The 18812-nt window shown below is 37.5% G+C and overlaps 1 protein-coding gene across 1 annotated transcript in view; it reads right to left on the reverse strand.

Moving 5' to 3' along the window:
- The window catches only part of TCTN1 (tectonic family member 1), a 1166238-nt gene that overhangs the window by 836102 nt on the left and 311324 nt on the right, over positions 1–18812 (reverse strand). Inside the window, exon 5 of the mRNA XM_044068635.1 lies at positions 7203–7339. Within this exon, the coding sequence (XP_043924570.1) occupies positions 7203–7339 (137 nt within the window). The remainder of the gene's footprint in view (positions 1–7202; positions 7340–18812) is intronic.

Consider the following 18812-nt stretch of genomic DNA (forward strand, 5'->3'; position numbering starts at 1 on the left):
GGTCACAACTACATGCACTATGGGACTAAAATGGTTAGGAATCACTGGATAATGAAGTCTAGCTTCTCAAAGTCCAAAGCTATAGTAAAGTTTTTCCAGTCACAGTGCAATACTGATACTTTATTCATGGGTTTTCATTCACTCGTGGTTCACATTTGTATTATATAAATTATTTTGAGGTCATGTTGCTCTTTTAAGAAAGGCACACAGTTGCTCACATATACCAACATCAGACTAGATGGGTTTTATTTCTTTAAACTGTACAGGAAGGTCCTGATAAGATGTTCAGGGATTCTCTCCTTTAACCAAATTGTGTCTTAATTTGCACCAATCCTGTCTCCTCATCCAATGTTATAAGCAAAGCCGCTCCCTTCTTCATTCATTCAACAAACAATTAAATCACAGCATACAGTGTAATTAGTGCAAAGTTATCTGCTATCCATTCATGATTATAAAACATGTTTTAATTATCTTGACTTTTTGCAGGGAAAGAAACCAAAACGAATGCCTTTAGTATTCCAAGGTTGTTTCTTCATCCGGGCATAGTTGCTTGCTATTCCAGCATCAGTTGTGCTTTATTCTGGGTTTGGGTTGTAAAACTGACAGTGAATGGGCTTCTTTTTCTCAATTCTTTCTTCAGCCTGAAGAAGTTGATCACTGAACTTTCCTACAAGTTGTTAGCTTTCTCAGACTGCATACTATCATCTCAGCTCTAATGCAACACAGATAGGCCTCTTTCTCTTTCTTGAAATTTAACTTCTGTAAGTATTGTTTCAGACTTCAAGTAGGTTTTTTAAGTAACAAATTGAAGAACAGCAGCAAGAAGAAATCCACAGCTGGCCACAGCACAAACACTGGTTTAATAAAAAAAACTCAAAACTCTAGCGCCTCTGCTTACAGCCTTCCAGGAGTAATAAAAAACACACAGCTTTACACAGACTTTAGAGAACACCATTCATCAATTAATTATTCAATTACATAGTAATTGTTTCCAATTAATCTTTAAATTTAAGCCTGCAAGTACCACAGTATTGAACTTTAAAATATAAACAGATTCTTTACAAAGTTGTTTGTCTTTAACATCATATATTTCACCAATGTTCATAAAAACTTGCTCTAAAACAGAAGCTTTTAACAAAGAATGACCAGCATTATGAACTGTTTTAAAATGCATTGCAACATTACTTTTTATTTTACCATTCTTTATATCTCTTATATGTTCCTGTATTTTACTTTAAATGTCCTTCTGCTTTCTCCTATATAAAATAAATTACAAGGGCAGCTGAGAGCATATATTACCCCTTCATTGTTACATGAAAAGCTACCACCAGGAGAAAACCTGATGCCATTTATTTTCTTAAAATTTGTAACACAGAAACATGTAGAGCAACTACCACAAGGGCGAGTGCCCCTCATGGCAGGAATTATGTGCAGTGTCTCATTAGGCATAGAGAAATAGCTAGAAGCCAAAAAATCTTTCAAACGTTTTCCTTTTTTATAGGAAATACAAGGACTATTTGCTATTATTCTCTCCATTTCCATGTCCTGAGGTAAAAATTCCCTACAGCTATGTAGTATTTTATTAATCCTATTGCTCAGACTATTATACACTGAAACAAAATATAGCCGATTTGAAGTAGGATTTTGGTCATCCTGGATGGAGTATATTGACGCAAGAAGGACATAAAAGCTGGGATATCAGTTGTTTTTCCTCTGTAGCACCTCATCAGAGGTATAAACCAATCCCATTTTTTTCTGATAGCAAATGAAAAGCAATTATTTATACAGACTCCAGCATCTATAACCTTCATTTATTCATTTCCACAAGTTTATTAGACTTTATTTTAGCTAGTATGGCTGTAACTTCACTAATGCTGGTATAGACTTTTTTTTAGTGCTGCATTACTTGGTACAAAGAATCAGTAAGCTTGCTCCAGCAGCTTTTTTTCTTACTGCCAGCCCAATCCAATTATGAATGGCTTTATCTGAAGTAGATTAAGCAGGCACTTACCTCTTGTTTTTCCAGAAATGCAAGTGAACTTCAATTTTTTTTTTCTTCCTTGATCTGTCTTCTGGTCTACTAGTGGTCTTCTAGCTCTTCCTGAGCCTTCAAAACAGCTAGTTTGAATTTAGTTTAGGTTGTTTTTCCTGTTAGCTTATGGACTACAGACAAATGGCTCAGAAGAGTACTTACAATTTGTTTCAAACTTCAGTTGTTTATAGAGATACAGTCCTTGAATATACCTCTTATTTTAAGCAATTATATGTACATTTTGTCTTCATTAGCTGTTTGTGTCATCTCTGGTTCAGTCTCTCAAACTCTCAGTAATAAACATCAGCTATACAATTCTGGTAGTTGATCAGCGCTCTAACAGTCATTTATCATGTTTATCTTAGTATTTTGCATTTTATTTCCCCAGGACAGCATAAATCAAATTCTTTATTTATCATAGTTTCCTCACTCAAACATATCTCAAAAAGCCAGCAGTTCCTAAATAACACTGGTCTGAAAGCTAAAATTAGTACAATACACACAATTTACTTGTTCAGACAGACACACAGATATCTGAGGCTGTTCTGTCTACTTGTCCTTAGAACAATTAGCTCCTTTAAAGTGCTACAGAAGGGTAATAATTCAGGTGTTTTCTGCTGAAATTTTATGAAATTATTTGGACACAATGTAGAACCTTATAGGTAGGAGCAGAACTAGATGTGTGTGTGTGTGTGTGTGTGTGTGTGTGTGTGTGTGTGTGTGTGTGTGTGTGTGTGTGTGCACATACATACTGCTTAATTTCCTAATATTATGTTCCTCCACATATATAAATTCAACCATATATTTGTCTATATCCAAGTGTTTAAAGTCTTGTTCTATTTGATACTATGTATATATTTTTGTTTTTTACATTTTTATCCTGTAAATGTGTTAACACTCCTTTTTTGTCAATTTTGTTTATAATTTATATTACTTGTTGTGATAATTTGTATTTAAGCTTAGACTGGATCTTTTCTCCCCAGGGCTCCTCTGAAAATGGGCACTGTCCCAGTCGGACCATCCCGGTAAATAAATAAAAATATATACACACATACATACTTTATTTCATTTTACATTTGTTTACCAGGAAAGTCCGACTTGGTGGAAAACCCATTTTCAGCAGAGCCCTGGGGAGAAAAGCTCCACACAGAACAATGGTATTAACAACAATACATACATAATTATATAAAAAATAGACAGTATAAATAGTAACAAACAAGTACAGTATGTTGCAGGTATAGTATTCATAGTAATTAATACAAATACATATATATATATATATATATATATATATATATATATATATACATACATACACAGACACATACATATATACACACACACATATATATATATATATATATATATATATATATATATATATATATACATATATATACATACACACACAAACACATACATATATACACATGGTTTACTATCATTTGTGCGAACAACATGCTGTCGGCAGTTCTGCTGCCGAAAATCAGAATGTCGTTCACAAAATGAAAAGTGTATTGGATAGTCGAACACACTTATGCGAATCCAGTAGTGCATTCGCATAAGTGTGTTTGACTATATGTATGAGATCATGGTACAGTGGGGATTGTAAATTCATCCATATCCCCACTGTAGTGCAATCTCAGAGATGGAATATACTAGTAGCAAGGGTGTGGGGGGTGCAGGGGGGCTTGTCCCCCTGCAAAAATGTGATATGTCGTATAGGTGTTTGATTTACATCAGCTCCTATACGGCTAACATGTCACACATTTTCGGTGACAATGTCGACCATTTGGGGTGACATTGTGCATGCTCGAAATGTTTGGTTTCAGTTTAACTTTTCCTTATTTCGAACGGCAAATGTTTTGCCATTCGAAATAATAATGTTTGGTTTCGGTTTAACTTTTCCTTATTTCGAACAGCAAATGTTTTGCCATTCGAAATAATGACAGTAAACCTATATATATATATATATATATATATATATATACATATATATATATATATATATATATATATATATATATATATATATATATATATATATATATATATATATATATACATATATATATACATATATATATATACACACATATATACATATATACACATACATACATACACAGTGGATATAAAAAGTGTACACACCCCTGTTAAAATGCCAGGTTTTTGTGATATAAAAAAATGAGACCACAATAAATCATTTCAAAACTTTTCCCACCTGTTCATAATTCCCTCCACCTTGACTAAAGCCCCAGTTCCAGCTAACGAAAAACAACCCCCAAAGCATGATACTGCCACCACCATGCTTCACCATGGGAATGGTATTCTTTTGGTGATATGAAGTGTTGTTTTTGTACCAAATGTACCTTTTGGAATTGTGGCCAAAATGTTCAACCTTGGTATCATCAGACCATACCACATTTTTCCACATGCTTTTGGGAGACTTGATGTATTCATCAACAACCCAATAATGTTGAAACACCACATCACAACTTATTAGCAAATAGTCTATATTTTTGGAAATCATAAAAATAAAGCATTTTTTTTTTTTGCAGGAGAGCAGCCCCTCCTGCACTCCCATGTGGGACACACACCCACACTGTCCTGCTACTTTTACATACACACTCCAAGCGCACACTATCATGAAGAAATAAAACAGTTCAGGGCTCAGATCTCTATAAAGAATTGTTTGCACTCATCCATGATAACACTTGATGAAATGGAACAAGTTTGTTACCCAATGAGGAAAAACTCTATTCAGAGTTTCTCCCAATTATTTTTTCAATGATATAGTCCACTTTAAGTCAATATACTGCTGCTCTTTTCCCTCTGAAGTCAGAAGCAAATCAAGTGGTGTTTTAGAAACATTACCCCAGAACAATGGAACACTGCTGTGGTGGTGCCATGGTAGCATTGTCGCCTCACAGTAAGACGTTGTCCTGTTCGATTCTCAGCTAGAGCGTCTTCTGTGTGGAGACATGCGTGAATGGGCGTACCTTCATTGAAGGTTGTGCGTCAGGGTCGGCAACTCGGCACGTAAAAACTACTGCCAATCATTAGCGGACCGGAGTTCCGCTGTGGCGACCCCTAACCGGGAAAAGCCGAAAGATGCAACAACTCCAGAACAATGGAAGCTCCCCCAAGAAAACCAACCCATTTTGAAGATACAACTATTACAAACAAGACGAAAAATAAAATAAAGTAAAATAAAAAAAAACAGAAGCTTTGAGACAGTCTTCTTAAAAATGGTCAACAGTAAAGGGGGTTACATAGCTGAGAAACAGGACAGTGATTCAGTAAGTGTGCATAATGCATATTAGTTTAAAAATGCTCCATTCAAACAAGATGCATTAGATATGGGAAAACCTGCCTTCCCCTACAAAGGGCTGAAACCTCAGATTAGATTATATTAAGTAAGGGGGTGGCACAGGGAAAAGCCACTTGCACAGGACAAGTGAAAGACTCCCCCTTCTCACAGAAAACCACCATTTTAAAATTCTTCATGAATGCCATTTTGAAATTTTTTCACTGAAATGGCATTCACAATGATTTCACCTACAGTGGTACCCTAAACTAAACTATGGTAGTCAAGTACTTCGTAACTACCAAAGAAAAGTGAGGACAATACCTTAGTAGTACGAAAAGGCAGTCTAGCACATAACTGAAACTAATCAAACAAAACATAGGAATTTTTGTCAATGTGAAAATTAATATTAATGAGATGAGAAGTGGTTGGTGCATTTGTATCAATAAAATGGTGTCTTCATTGGTTAATTGATGTATTAAACGTATATAAAAGTGGAGATTTTTTCTAAAAGTTTTATCTGATGAAGTCCTAGAGGTTAAGGACGAAAACGCATGTTTTTTAATAAAAGCGTTAAAACATTTGAAGGTGTCGCTTTCCTGGTGTATAACAGTGAGGAACAGAAAACTGCTCTGCTTTTTGCTTTACGGCTTTTTTTTGTTTTAGTTTGAAACTAATCAAACTTACTTAGCACAGCAAGGTAGCAAGTACATGAGCAAACACTAATAGTAGCATTTCCTTGAGGATACAAAATTAAAAGAGCAGAAGAAGCTCTACTTGCATAACTGAAAATCTTTGCTGAGAGATCATTAAACGCACCTGCAAGTTACAGTCTCCTTTCATGGAAGTATTGTTAAGTCATCAACTGCTCTCACCTTAGTCATACCTACTGAACAAATTCAAGAATAATAATGCAGCAATCCAAACTCCCAGCATAAAACTGGCAGTAGACTCCTCCTTTCTACTAAGTTATGCGATTACAGGAAAAAGCTGAATATTGTTATAGGTCTACAGAAATCAGGCATTGACAGTTCCCAGGTCACCTTCCACACTGTATCCCTTATTATGACAACAGTAATTGTAAAATGTGAGGATTGATTTTCAAAAATCCTTTTTTTCATGTGCCAGTTAGGGTACCTGCTAAGCAAAATATCAATTTAAGAGGCACCATATGTGCTCCTTCTAATTATACAAGTGTAACTGTCAAAGGTTACCAATAATACCTGCTCCTATAAAGTTCTTGGAGGAAACCAGCCACCAATTAGAAACTCATCAGCACTGGACTGTTATTTATAAGCACAATGTTGTATGACAGTATCCCTTTTTCAGTAACTACACCACACACACCTAACTCTTTCTTGTGATTTTGAACTTTGAGATGATTGTTCCCTACACTTACTACAAAGGAATTATATGTGCTACAAGCTCATATTCATGAACAAAAAATAATGCTTTACTCTTTTTTGAAAATATTTTTTTTTTCATGCAGACAAACGAAATGCATTAAATGAAAACTCATCCATTTCAGTACTTTGAAACAGAAAACATTTAAGGTGATTCTTGATTGGACATGTGACTATTGGCATCAAGTATTTTTATTATGTGACTATTGGCATGAAGTATTTTATTGTTACATGGTTGTGAGTTGGTTTAGTTCTGATGAATTCTTTATGTCATGGAACAATTGATTTTACTATATGGTATTAATAAATTATTTTGTCATAAGGACAAACAAGTTTTTTTTTTATTTGCTTTAGTATATCATTAAATTAGCAGCCAGTGGCAACAGTTGAACAAACTGGTCCCCACCCAGTTAAATAGTATAACATCCATGTTAAATAGTATCTTAAACATTTTTACCTGATATCCAGTGGATCCAGTTTGTTCTTGGATGTCTGTCTCAGCACTGAAGGAAAAGCCACCAAACTGCTTCACAAGGTCATTAAAATTATCACTAGAGGGCACTTTTGGTGAAGCAAAGGTCAGGCCAGCATCATCTAAAATAAAACATTTAGAGAGGTTAATCTGTATCCACATAATACTGAACCTATTATCCAATGGAAACATCCACAATATTCAGAAATTTCAATAACCCAAAACTCTCTTTTATAAGGTGTCAAGCTAGTCATATCCTCCTTTCCTACTTTTTGATCACCCCACAAACTTCCCATGTTACATGACAATTTTCCCAACTATTATTCTTTACCCTCTTGTAGCCAAAACATCCCATCAACAGCTGCCACCATACAAGAAATAAGTCTTTTTTGCATGGGTTCTAAGTTAGCCAGAAAAGATACAATTAAAGGTCAGCAGCTGTGAGTGTAATGTCCTTGTGATGGACTGTGGTCATTGCATATTTATGTATGCATTTAACTTCCACAGAAACATGGATAAATAATGATATGACATATCACCATCAGTGTGTCTATTCACATTTTGGTTAGCTTTCAGAAGGCTAAGAGAATGCAATTAAAGCAACTGCTGCAAGATCTACCTTGTAGTACCTTCCCCTGTTCCTTTACTAGCAGAGGAGAAAGACCAGGCCCACAGCTATTTTAAAATCAACTCTGCTGACCTTCTCGTGATTAAGGCAATAATCAAACCTTAGGGGTCGCCACAGTGGAGCACCTTGTCTGCCACTCATGAGCGGACAAGGTGATCCGCTGTGGCGACCCCTAACTGGGAAAACCCAAAAGAGAGAGAGAGAGAGTGAGTCACTGACAATCCAGACATTCAGTGCTCTAAAAAGGAAGCTATATTTTCTTAAACATTTAAAATATAAAACCTCTACAGCACACATTCACAAGAACAAAGCGCATATGCATGAATATTATAAGCATAAATATATAACACATGAAGTTGCTAATAGAAAATGAAGGGTCTATAGAGACTACCAAAATGTCCTAATTATCCATTATGCTGAAACCACTTCCTTTAATCAGTCAGGCATCCTGTAATCCATCCATTGAACAACAAAGTATCACTATTTTTACAATGATTCCAAGGTCATAATGTCATCTCTTTGAGAAACAGTATTTCTGTAAGTCACTCCTACAATGTCTCCCTTCTGGCTAGTAAGTGTACTGCCTAAATGCCAGGAAAACGAATTACAGAGGACCTGGAAAAATAAAGTACCCTTCTCCTCTTTTTGCCTTCCCCTTGCTCTAGGGGTATGATTCTCACTTTGGATTTGACAGGTCCAAGGTTGAAATCTCAGATGAGCCTTTTGCCTTCCTAAAAGTCTGCTTTCAAGTGCAGATTGTTCGTTGATAGACATCTAAATACATATCTGTTTGTGGGTTGGCATAATGGTTACAGCGTTTACCTTACAGACACAAAATACAGAGTTTGATTCTCACCATCTGGTTATTGCCTAGGAATGTTAATAATTTGGGGTTGGGGACTGGAATAACGCTTAAGTTGCTTACCTTACAACCACAAGGTACAGAGTTTGATTTTCACCTTTGGGAAACAAGACAAAGCTTAAAAAAGGTGTTTTGGTGTCATTAGCCTAGTAATCACTTATTTTTATGAATCTATATCCACAATATGATTCCACTTATTCTCACTAGGGGTAACTTACAATTATTAGCCATGATATGAGTAAGACCAGTCTAACACAAATGGAATAGGTTAATTCAAGCACCATAACGCAAACTGGCTAGGCTTAAAAATACCCCACAAAGGCAGCTAGCCTAGTACTTTCCAATGAACTATTTATTATCTCACTTGCTCCATGACAAAGCACTGCATCTGAATTTATCACAAAAAATGCTTTAGAGACTTTCCCTGTTGAATGGAAAGAGTGATACAGTGCCAAATGTGTTGAGTCCTGGTGTGGCACCATGCTTCTATATACCGAAAATTCTCATCTGGACTACTCTGCGTTCTTTGGCAGGCACTGACCTCATATGACACTCCATCAGATGGTGTTCCTACCAAGGGGACTTGTCCAGCACCATCCTCTATGATGGATGAAACAGTGTCAGATACCAACTCCCATTTCACACCAACTGACTCCTCCAGTACCCAAACCACCAGTCTAAACCAGGCTACCTGGGGTGTAAACAGGGTCAACAACTGTATGCCTCATAGCGTATATTGTTTATGCAACATCCTCTGCATGTAATATTTGCAATATAGCAATATACATGGTACTGCTGTACCAGAATTAGGTTATCCAGCAATTACTGTGAATATGAAATGTTCCAAGGATACCTTGCTGCAAGGTAACACCATGTAATAAAGCAAGATGACAGAATATTGACTACAGAAACAATGGTGAAAGATCTATGTGCCAAAAATAAGATACCACAGAAATTTTGAGCATACTGGCGTTTACCAGGAGATATAGTATATTAAGGTATAAATGCAGTACTTCAGAGCCCACTACAAGTAAAATTATAAGTGCAGCGGCAGATAAGATACTATATATCAAAAGTAGCGAAGACTATACGACTATAATTAATGAATTCATAAGCTAAGTAAAGCATGTTCGTATAAAAATATATTGCAAAAGATAGGCAGCACAATGCATTCTGCTAAGATGTTCTAGTTTGTTAGAAAAGTGGGAATATTCTGAGTAAAATGATTATGGCCGAAATACCTGGAATGTTTTTTTTTTCCCATACCTAATGAAGTTTTTTGTTAGGAACCATCGTTCCTATTTGAGATCCTGTTCTATTGCTACATTGCTTCTCCATAATATTATTATTATTATTATCATGCTTTATATTTAGATGGCTATATGGTATCAACAAACTTGTTCTGTGGTACTGCAGTGATCAGGGGCATTGTGGGTAAAGGTAGGAACTCAAGAGTCAGATCCAAGAATCTATGAGGCCAGTTTGGACCCAAGACCCATTCATTGAGTTATGAATGAAAATGACATCATCAGATCTATCATCAGCCCAACATTACATAATTGGCTCAATTCCTGCTTCTATTAAACCTCACTACTCCTCCTTCTGAACATTATTCTGCATGTATTGTTCCCACAGGTTTCATTTATTTATATATGTAATTTGCTCCTTTTCTTTTCTAAAGATCCCTCTTCCAGTTCTTTTATCTATTTTATAATATTCAACACTTCAAATGCAGTTGGTTTAGACTTTGATTTCCATTTTCTAGTAATGCTTTTTGGCAGCCAATAGAATTAAACTTAACAAGGCCTTACTATGTCTAAGCAATTCAGATTCCATGTCCCATCTCAAAAGAATCATTTCCTAAAGTAGAGCCATTTGCTCATCCAATATTTCTGACAGGTGACTCTGTAGGGAATTTTTAAAATCTACCAATTCATTATACTTCCAAAACGTATGTTCCCAGTTACCTCTTTCTCCCAATCACACATCCAACATTTGCTATCTATCTGTGGAAAAATTCTTTGAAGTCTGCTTGAGGTGTAAAAATACTTATGCAACTTCTAAGCAAAAATCCTAACCCTTCTAGACTTTGTTGCCTACCTGGGAGCCATGCATATGTTCCCCATGTAAATTGCTTTGCCAGTCTCTCTCTTTTCAGTCTTTTCTAAATTCCTCTGATTGATTCTTACAGTTATTGTGCGATATTTTATATGCTCTACTAACCGAGCAGGTCTTTACCTTAGTATTCCTATCACTTTCACTTTGCCTGTACTCTGATATCAATCCCTGGTAGGGAAGGTGATTTCTAGCCTGCAGTCCAAATTAATTCCTGGTCTCATCCCACTCTATTACCTTTTCCTCTCTAGTTATTTGCTCTCAAAATTTTTTACCAGTTTTCTCCAATAAAGTCCAGCTCCCTCTTGCCTATTTCTGTACCTATATTTGCAGTCATCACTACTAGCAAAATCTCCCTTTTCTGTTCTCATGGTGGATTTGTTCTTAGAATACTTTCTGCTGCTTTATAAAATACCGTTCTGTACAGTTATTATCTTTATGGCTCTGCAACCAAAATCTCACGCCCTCCTTATTTTATGAAGCCCCCCCCCCTCCATCATCACCCCTTTCACATTGAATTATAATCTTCTGTAAAACATTTCTTTAAATCAAGTAAGCCTAAACCACTGTGCTCTAATGGAAGGATCAGTTTATCCCAGTTAATTCTTGCCCTCTTCCCCTCCAAGATAAATTTCATCAACTCTTTAATATTGTCCACAACTTTTCCTTTGGTTTGTAAAAATATGCCTGGTCCTGTTCATATCCATATCCTAAATCCTGTCTCTGCTGCATGTCCAATGTACTCTTGATTTTTCTAATTAAATCTCATGCTCTCTTCCTTCTCCCCAACATTTTCCATTGAAACGTGGGATAAGCTTTCAAAGGTACAGTCTTCTCTGTGGTCTTTATTACCAGAGGAACAAGAAGCAGAATATCTCCTTCTGTTTCACAGCTTACTTTTTGTTGGACAAACTTTTGTATTTCCTCCTTAGCATGCACTTCATCAAAAATGATTTTGTCTCTCCAGGGAAGAATACCTTGAAAACAGCTGGGTACAGCAGTTTGAATCTAATATCTGCATCTTGACATTCACTGAATAGTGGAATAAATTTGCTCATCTTCTGCCTGGTGTACAATAAGTAATCATTCTCCACAAACACTCTGCTGTCTCCCACTTTTAGTACTTTGTCCTTCTGCCACAGCTTTGTCAGAATCAACTCCATCTGCTGGTAGGATTGCATCTTTAATATTAAAGGTCTAGGTTGCTTTCTCATAGCCAGGTTTGGAGCATACACATGATGTTCCCTGTCAACTAACAACTCCTGCTGTGGAATACCAGTCCAGTTACTTATTTGTGCTTTCATAAAATTAATGCAGTCTGTTCCTTCCAGCTTCTCTGGTATAGCTGAAAATCTCAGGTTTTCCCTACATGCTTTGTCCTCTAATTCTATTATTTTTTGAAACCTCTCTTCCTGAGCAGACTCATATTCAGCCAGCCTCTTCTTCATTTTGACCTCTGAGTTTTGCAGCTTTATCACCTCATCTGAATATCTGCTGAAAGCTTCCTCCATTTTTTACAAACTTTTGTTGTTTGTGTTGATACACTCTGTCAGTGTTTCATTTATTTTAACCTGGTCTGTGAGCAGTTGTCTTATATCTTCCTGTAGGTTACTAGAATTAATGTTTGGAGACTACATTGCCTGCAGAACCTTCCCCAGTCAGTGTTTGTTCCTCACTTTTTGTAGCTGATGTTTTCCGGGTCCTCTGTAATTCTTTTTCTTGGCATTCAGGCAGTACACTTACTAGCCAGTTACAGAAATGTACCCATAAACACAAGTCTACTGACCTTCTCTGATGAGTTTCTGTTTTCACACTGGGAGAGCTAGAATTAAGCTGTTATTCAATGTGCAGCCATCTTTAACCTTCATCAGCTCCTCTAAATTATTCCTATTACTTCTTAACCATATCTCTTTCTATTTAATTCATATCCTGTATTAAAACTCTCTTTATTTTATCTCATTCACTAGCTATCACTTAAGACATTTCTGTCTTGTCAAATAAAGCTCAAATTATTCCACTACCCATTTCTTAAATTCCTCTCCTTTTAGCAGACAGATGGGACAACACCAGTGTTGTATTTTTACTTTATTACTCTGCATTTGTGTTAGGTTTTATTGGTGCATGATCTGAAACATTTACTAGACAGGTGTTAAAGCTTTCAATTAAATACACATGTTCCTATGAAATATAAATTCCATCCGGTCTAGCCCAGTTATTATACCTTGGGGAAAAATATGTAAATTATCTTCCTACTACTGAATTCACATCTTCCACATCAAACATTTTCGTAACTATCTTCAGAAATCTGATCTCTTTTGTTATACCTTCCCTTCTAGGTCCCCTGATATGTCCTCACTATTGCAAATCAAATTCCAGTCCCTACCTATATATAATATTCCTTGCTGATAGCCGATTATTTCTTAATCTCCATTATAGCAGTTTTTGGTAGAACACAAACACATGCTAGCATAATCTTCCTCCCTTATGGGCAGCCCCTTGCTAACACAAATCTATCATTAGTCTTATTAGTCTTTTTTCCTCTTCTATCACTATTGGAGTCCCTTTAGCAATCAGTTTTATTACTCCTTTTTTGCTTTGTCCCTGATATTCTGCTAAATATCAATCTTGAAATCCATTTTGTCAAATTCATATGCTCATTTATTTCCAAATGCATCTCCTGCAGCATTGTTATTTGAGCTCTGCATTTCTAAATATAATTCAATATCCTTTCCATTTGTCTATACCCGTAAGGCCATTTACATTTTAAGATAATAAGGGTAGTCTAGTCACTTAAAATAGTGATTGTTCTCACCTAATATGCAAGACAGTTTTTTTTTAATGTGCATTTCCAACTTTTACTTTATTACATGCATACATTAATACTTGGTAGGATGAACTTTTATACAGTTATTTCTTCTCATCTCCATTAGAACCTATGTCACATTTTCAAGACTTTTTTGTTTTAAAGACAGCCTTTAAACAAAAAACTAAATGCATTTTCAGAACACTCCCATCCCCTGTTAACTTCGAGTGAACACTCAAACTATACATATGTTCAAAATGAAGTTTAAACCTCCAGATAGGAACAACTGCTCTAAACTAACAGATGTACCCTAGGCATTATCTAACCTAAAATTAAGGTTAAATTATTTGTTACAGCCTGTGTTTCCACATACAACTGATGTCAGTACTTTTCTTATCTCTATTCCCCTTCCATACATGAAAAATAGTTTGTATGCTTTTAGAAAACATTTTCATAAAATTTCCAATATATCGCTAATAACTCCGGTTATTTTTCATATTACTGGCTCCCTAAGTCTGACCACAACCCTTTCTACTTTCTGTTGCTTAAATCATTATGCTAAAAGTTTTTATGCTCTGGAGTTATCAAAAACAGTTGCTTAACAGCAATCTTACTAAACTCATGCCTATTATCCAAAAAAGTATATTGGCTATCTTTAAATAAAACTAACTCACACACTGTTTTATTAAATGCATTAAAGTATTCAGGCTGTTGGGGAGGTTGCTATCTGTTATTCACATCCCATAATTTTAAACTATTTTTCAGTGTACTCTCTGCCAATGTATACTTAAAATTTGTATTTCCTTCAAATAATGCTCAGAACTCCTAAATTAACTGCTTGTACCTGCAAACAGCTTGCCTCTATGCTAAAAAGGGTCTATATTAAATTAGCGAATGCTTAGAAAAGCGAACGCTAATTCATCGACCCCTTTTATGTGAAAGCTTAAAATCTCGAACACCAAGAACAGCGATTTTTTTTCACAGGGATAAAATCGCTGGTCCACAAAAAAAAAAAAACCTTAAAACATATTATAATGTGGGGGTCTTTGACCCCCACGCCCCCCCACTTAAATATACCAACTCCAAGATCACACCACAGTGGAGGAAATGGCGAACTCCTGTAACCAGCCCAGCGATTTTTTTCCCTGTGAAAAAAATCGCTGTTCCGGGTGTTCGAGATTGTAAGCTTTCACTTAAAAGGGGTCAATGAATTAGTGTTCGCTTTTCTAAGCGTTCTCTAATTCAATATAGACCCGTAAAACAGGGTCTACATTATTACAACGAAAGTGCATCTGTGAGACTACGAAAAGGTCGACACATAATGCACGAAAATGCAAAAGAGTGAACGGCCATGTAAGCAAATTTTTCCCTAGGAAAAAACTTATGTAGCCGTTTGCTAAAAACAAATAATTTAACATCATAAATAGGTAGGGGGCTTCCCACCCCACACCCCCCTAACTAAATATACCAACTCCGAGATCGCATTATACGGCAGGAAAGGGCAACTCCAGGAAGTGGCCAATACGACAGGAAACAGCAACTCCAGGAAGTGGCCAACCATCTCCTTGCCCTATGACAAATTCATTGAATCACTTAAATGGAATTCGATGAATTTGTGTCGCTCACAATGCATTTGTGTAATTTGCCTTTCATCTGGATAATATAGACCCATAACAACTATGAAAGAGATCACAGCTGTGTCTCTTGTGAGTCACACAGAAATTATTTTTTTCTCTACACTCCCACTCTGGCGCGGATATGTTTTTAAACCCAACCGTCGTTCTAGTTACCTGCCCCTTATGTTAATTTGACCACATATTCCCTTCCCTCTCCTCTTTCATTGGATATTGTGAGTAAGCATAAAATTATCATTTTGTGAAATCACTCCACTTCAACTGCTTACAGTTTATGGGCCATCCCACTGTATTCCAAAGAACTAGAATACAAAGTGCCCATCTCCTTCTAATCTATCTTGCTCTTTTAAAATTCGAGGCTCTCCACTTAGATTGCTAAAGCTTAAGTTATCCCTCTTTCATATCCAACTGCTTAGTGCACATTGCAACTTTTAGAATATTAACCCATGTTTCCATATTACCTTTAAAATCTGCAACATCTTCTTCTAGACCACCAATTATTGAAGAGCCCACATTCTGCCTCTCAGTAGTAATCTTGGGATTATTGCTTCTGTTTTGCTCCTGGGAAGAGAAGGAGCATAAGTACATTATTTCCAGGGAGCTGCTGATCACCAGAAAGCCTAATAACTGCTTCATAGTGGCCAGCTTAGAATTTGTGCTTATATTTTGCTCCTGGTGAGAGAAAGAGCAAGATTCCGGACTGCTTCTGGTTGGGAAGTGAGTGTCTGAGCTTGACCACAACTCACTCAGCCTTTACTTCTAAGCCTATAAGGCAAGCCACCACTCAATCCAACATTCTAGTCACTGGAGACTCCATTGTGGGTTGCTAATCAAGGCATCTACTAGGAAAAGTCTACAACAAGTCAACAGATCCTTACATCATCTGGGACAAGACTGTGGATCACCAAACAGTCTGTGGCCTACTTCTCATCTTGGGTTGGTGCTACTGTTTTGCATCTGGTGAGAGAAGAAGCAAAGGAGCCTTGTATCCCAGCAGAGTGAAGCTGTGGTGAGACCAAAACTAGTAGTAGTCAAGCAATAGCCATTCAGGTGACTCTTCCCATTTCATCACTCTTGACAAGCAAATTCTTTCTTTTTTAGTTAAGTACTGCTTGATTTGCTTCTAACTTCAGAATATCTGCCTAAATACTTATCGATAAATCACCAGGCTTTACTTATTAGTTTCCCCTTATGTGTTTGGCAATGCCCTGTATAGCCTAAGACACCTTGAGCTGACAATTTTTCCTGTAAAAGCACCATTGAGATTTCACCAATACCTAGTTGCACACAGGATGACTAATTTGCTGTGAGAAGCACTGCCCCAAGAGCTAAATCCTGACATTTCTTGATATTCTCACTCCACCTGCCCACATAGCCCACAAACTCGGTTTGCCACATAGCCACAGCCCATAAGGCAAAACAACATACCCAACACTCTAGTGATAGTTGACTCTATAGTCAGGCACACCAATGTCCCACTCACCAAGCTGGACAAAGAGAAGGTTGCTGTCAGCTGCTTGTCGAGTGCCAGAATCCGTCACATAACACATGCACTCAGGTCACTACAAGGCAAGTATAAATATGATTCTAACATTGTCCATGTTGGTGTAAATGACCAGAGACGTACCTCCCTGGACTACATGAAAAGAGACATGGAAGAGCTCTCCGATCTTGTAGCCCAGGCAGATATGACCCTAGCCCTGAGTAGCATCCTGTCTTCACCAAGAATGATACCATAGTACAAGGATAAGATGATCAACTTCAACAATTGGCTAAGATTCAGGTGTCATTCAAAGGGGATCCAGTATCTGTCTGCCTGGGATGACATGCTTGACAGGCCACGATGCTTCGCCGGAGATGGCCTGCACCTGTCACCCCTGGGATTCAGAATATTGGCCAAGGCTCTTGCTGCCCCATAGTGCCTTTTTTAGGCATGGCTCAATAAACAAACCCACCACCAAAAGAACTACAGGTGACAATAAAGTGGGGGCAATGCTGCTCAATGCTAGGAATCTAAACCTCAAAATGCACTCACTCGAGGCACTCCTCAAAATGGAGAGCATAGATATCTGTGCAGTGACTGAGACCTGGTTCAAGGCTCCTGAGAGCACCCCAGCACTACCAGGCTATAATTCATACTACACATTTCGGCCACAAAACCTGGACTGAAGCATGAAGGGCGGAAGTGTGTCCATATTCATCAAGGGCATCCACACCTCCAGACTAGTTGCAAAACACGATGCCTCTAAGATCATCCAAGTGCTAACTAACCCAGGGCAAAAATGCATTCCAAATTGTAGCTTGTTATAGATCCCCCACCATGATCCAGGACCCACACTCCTCATTCCTGGGGACACTGGAAAAAAATGAGGGTCCAACCAAATACCATAATATTGGGCAATTTCAACTACCCTAACATAAACTGGGAAAACTACTCTTGTACTAATCCCCTTGCTCAACAATTCCTGAAATTTATAAATCCAGCGCCCTGGATCAACTTGTCAACACCCCCACCAGGGGCAACAATATTCTGGACCTGGTCATTACCAACATGGGTGGCTGGTGCTCAACACCCGAGATCAACTCCTCGCTTGTTAGATCAGACCATAAACTAATCACCCTAGATATCCACATCGTGACCCCACCCCCACACAAGGAAACCATAGTAAAAAATGTCTCCAAAGCAAACTTCACGCTACTCAAAACTGAGGTGGCTAACTTTGCGACGCCCCTGCAGATGGATAACACAGTCAATACAGTCACAACTGCTGAATCCTACACAAATGCACTTTACAAGCACCTGCATGAGTGCATGGATCATGCTATCCCCAACAAAGCCAAGATGCTATCCTCCAAAAAAAGGAAGCCGATCTGGTGGTCCCCTGCCATTAACAAACTCTACAACAGAAGGAAGAAACTGTTGCAAAAAAGAATAAAAACCCAGGAATTGAGGAACTCACTGACGGGCCTCAGTAAGAAACTAAGATCTCTCATAAAATCCTCCAAAGCCAATTTTGAAAGAAAAATTGCCTCGGATTCCAAAGACAACCACAAGGTATTATTTAGCTATGTCAAGAATTTCCATGGCAACACCCAGATCTGCACAGAGCTACAACAAAACGGCGCAAAGTATACAGAGCCAACTGATATTGCCAACATCTTGGCAGATAGGTTCAGTGCAAACTTTACTCAACCCTCAGCCCCCAAAGGGCCTATAACTATACCAGATGATTGTAGAGCTCCATCAATCACAAACATGCAGGTAAAAACAGCACTCTCTTAAGCCAAAAACACAACATCCATGAGACCAGACAACATACCATGCTGCGTCCTACATGAACTCCAAAATGAACTAGCCCCTCCACCTAAACTCCATGTTCAATCACAGCCTCACCACAGACTATGTGCCCACCAAATGGCGCACAGCAATGGTTATCCCACTCCACAAAGGAGGCGTCAGCACAGACCCTGGGAACTATCGACCTATTAGCCTGACAAGCCTGCTCTGCAAGGCCATGGAACATATCATCATGGAACTCATAAACAAAGACAT

Source organism: Protopterus annectens, chromosome 4.part0 (assembly GCF_019279795.1).
Source record: "Protopterus annectens isolate FY-2018-M chromosome 4.part0, PAN1.0, whole genome shotgun sequence".
In the NCBI taxonomy this organism is placed as follows: Eukaryota; Metazoa; Chordata; order Ceratodontiformes; family Protopteridae; genus Protopterus; species Protopterus annectens.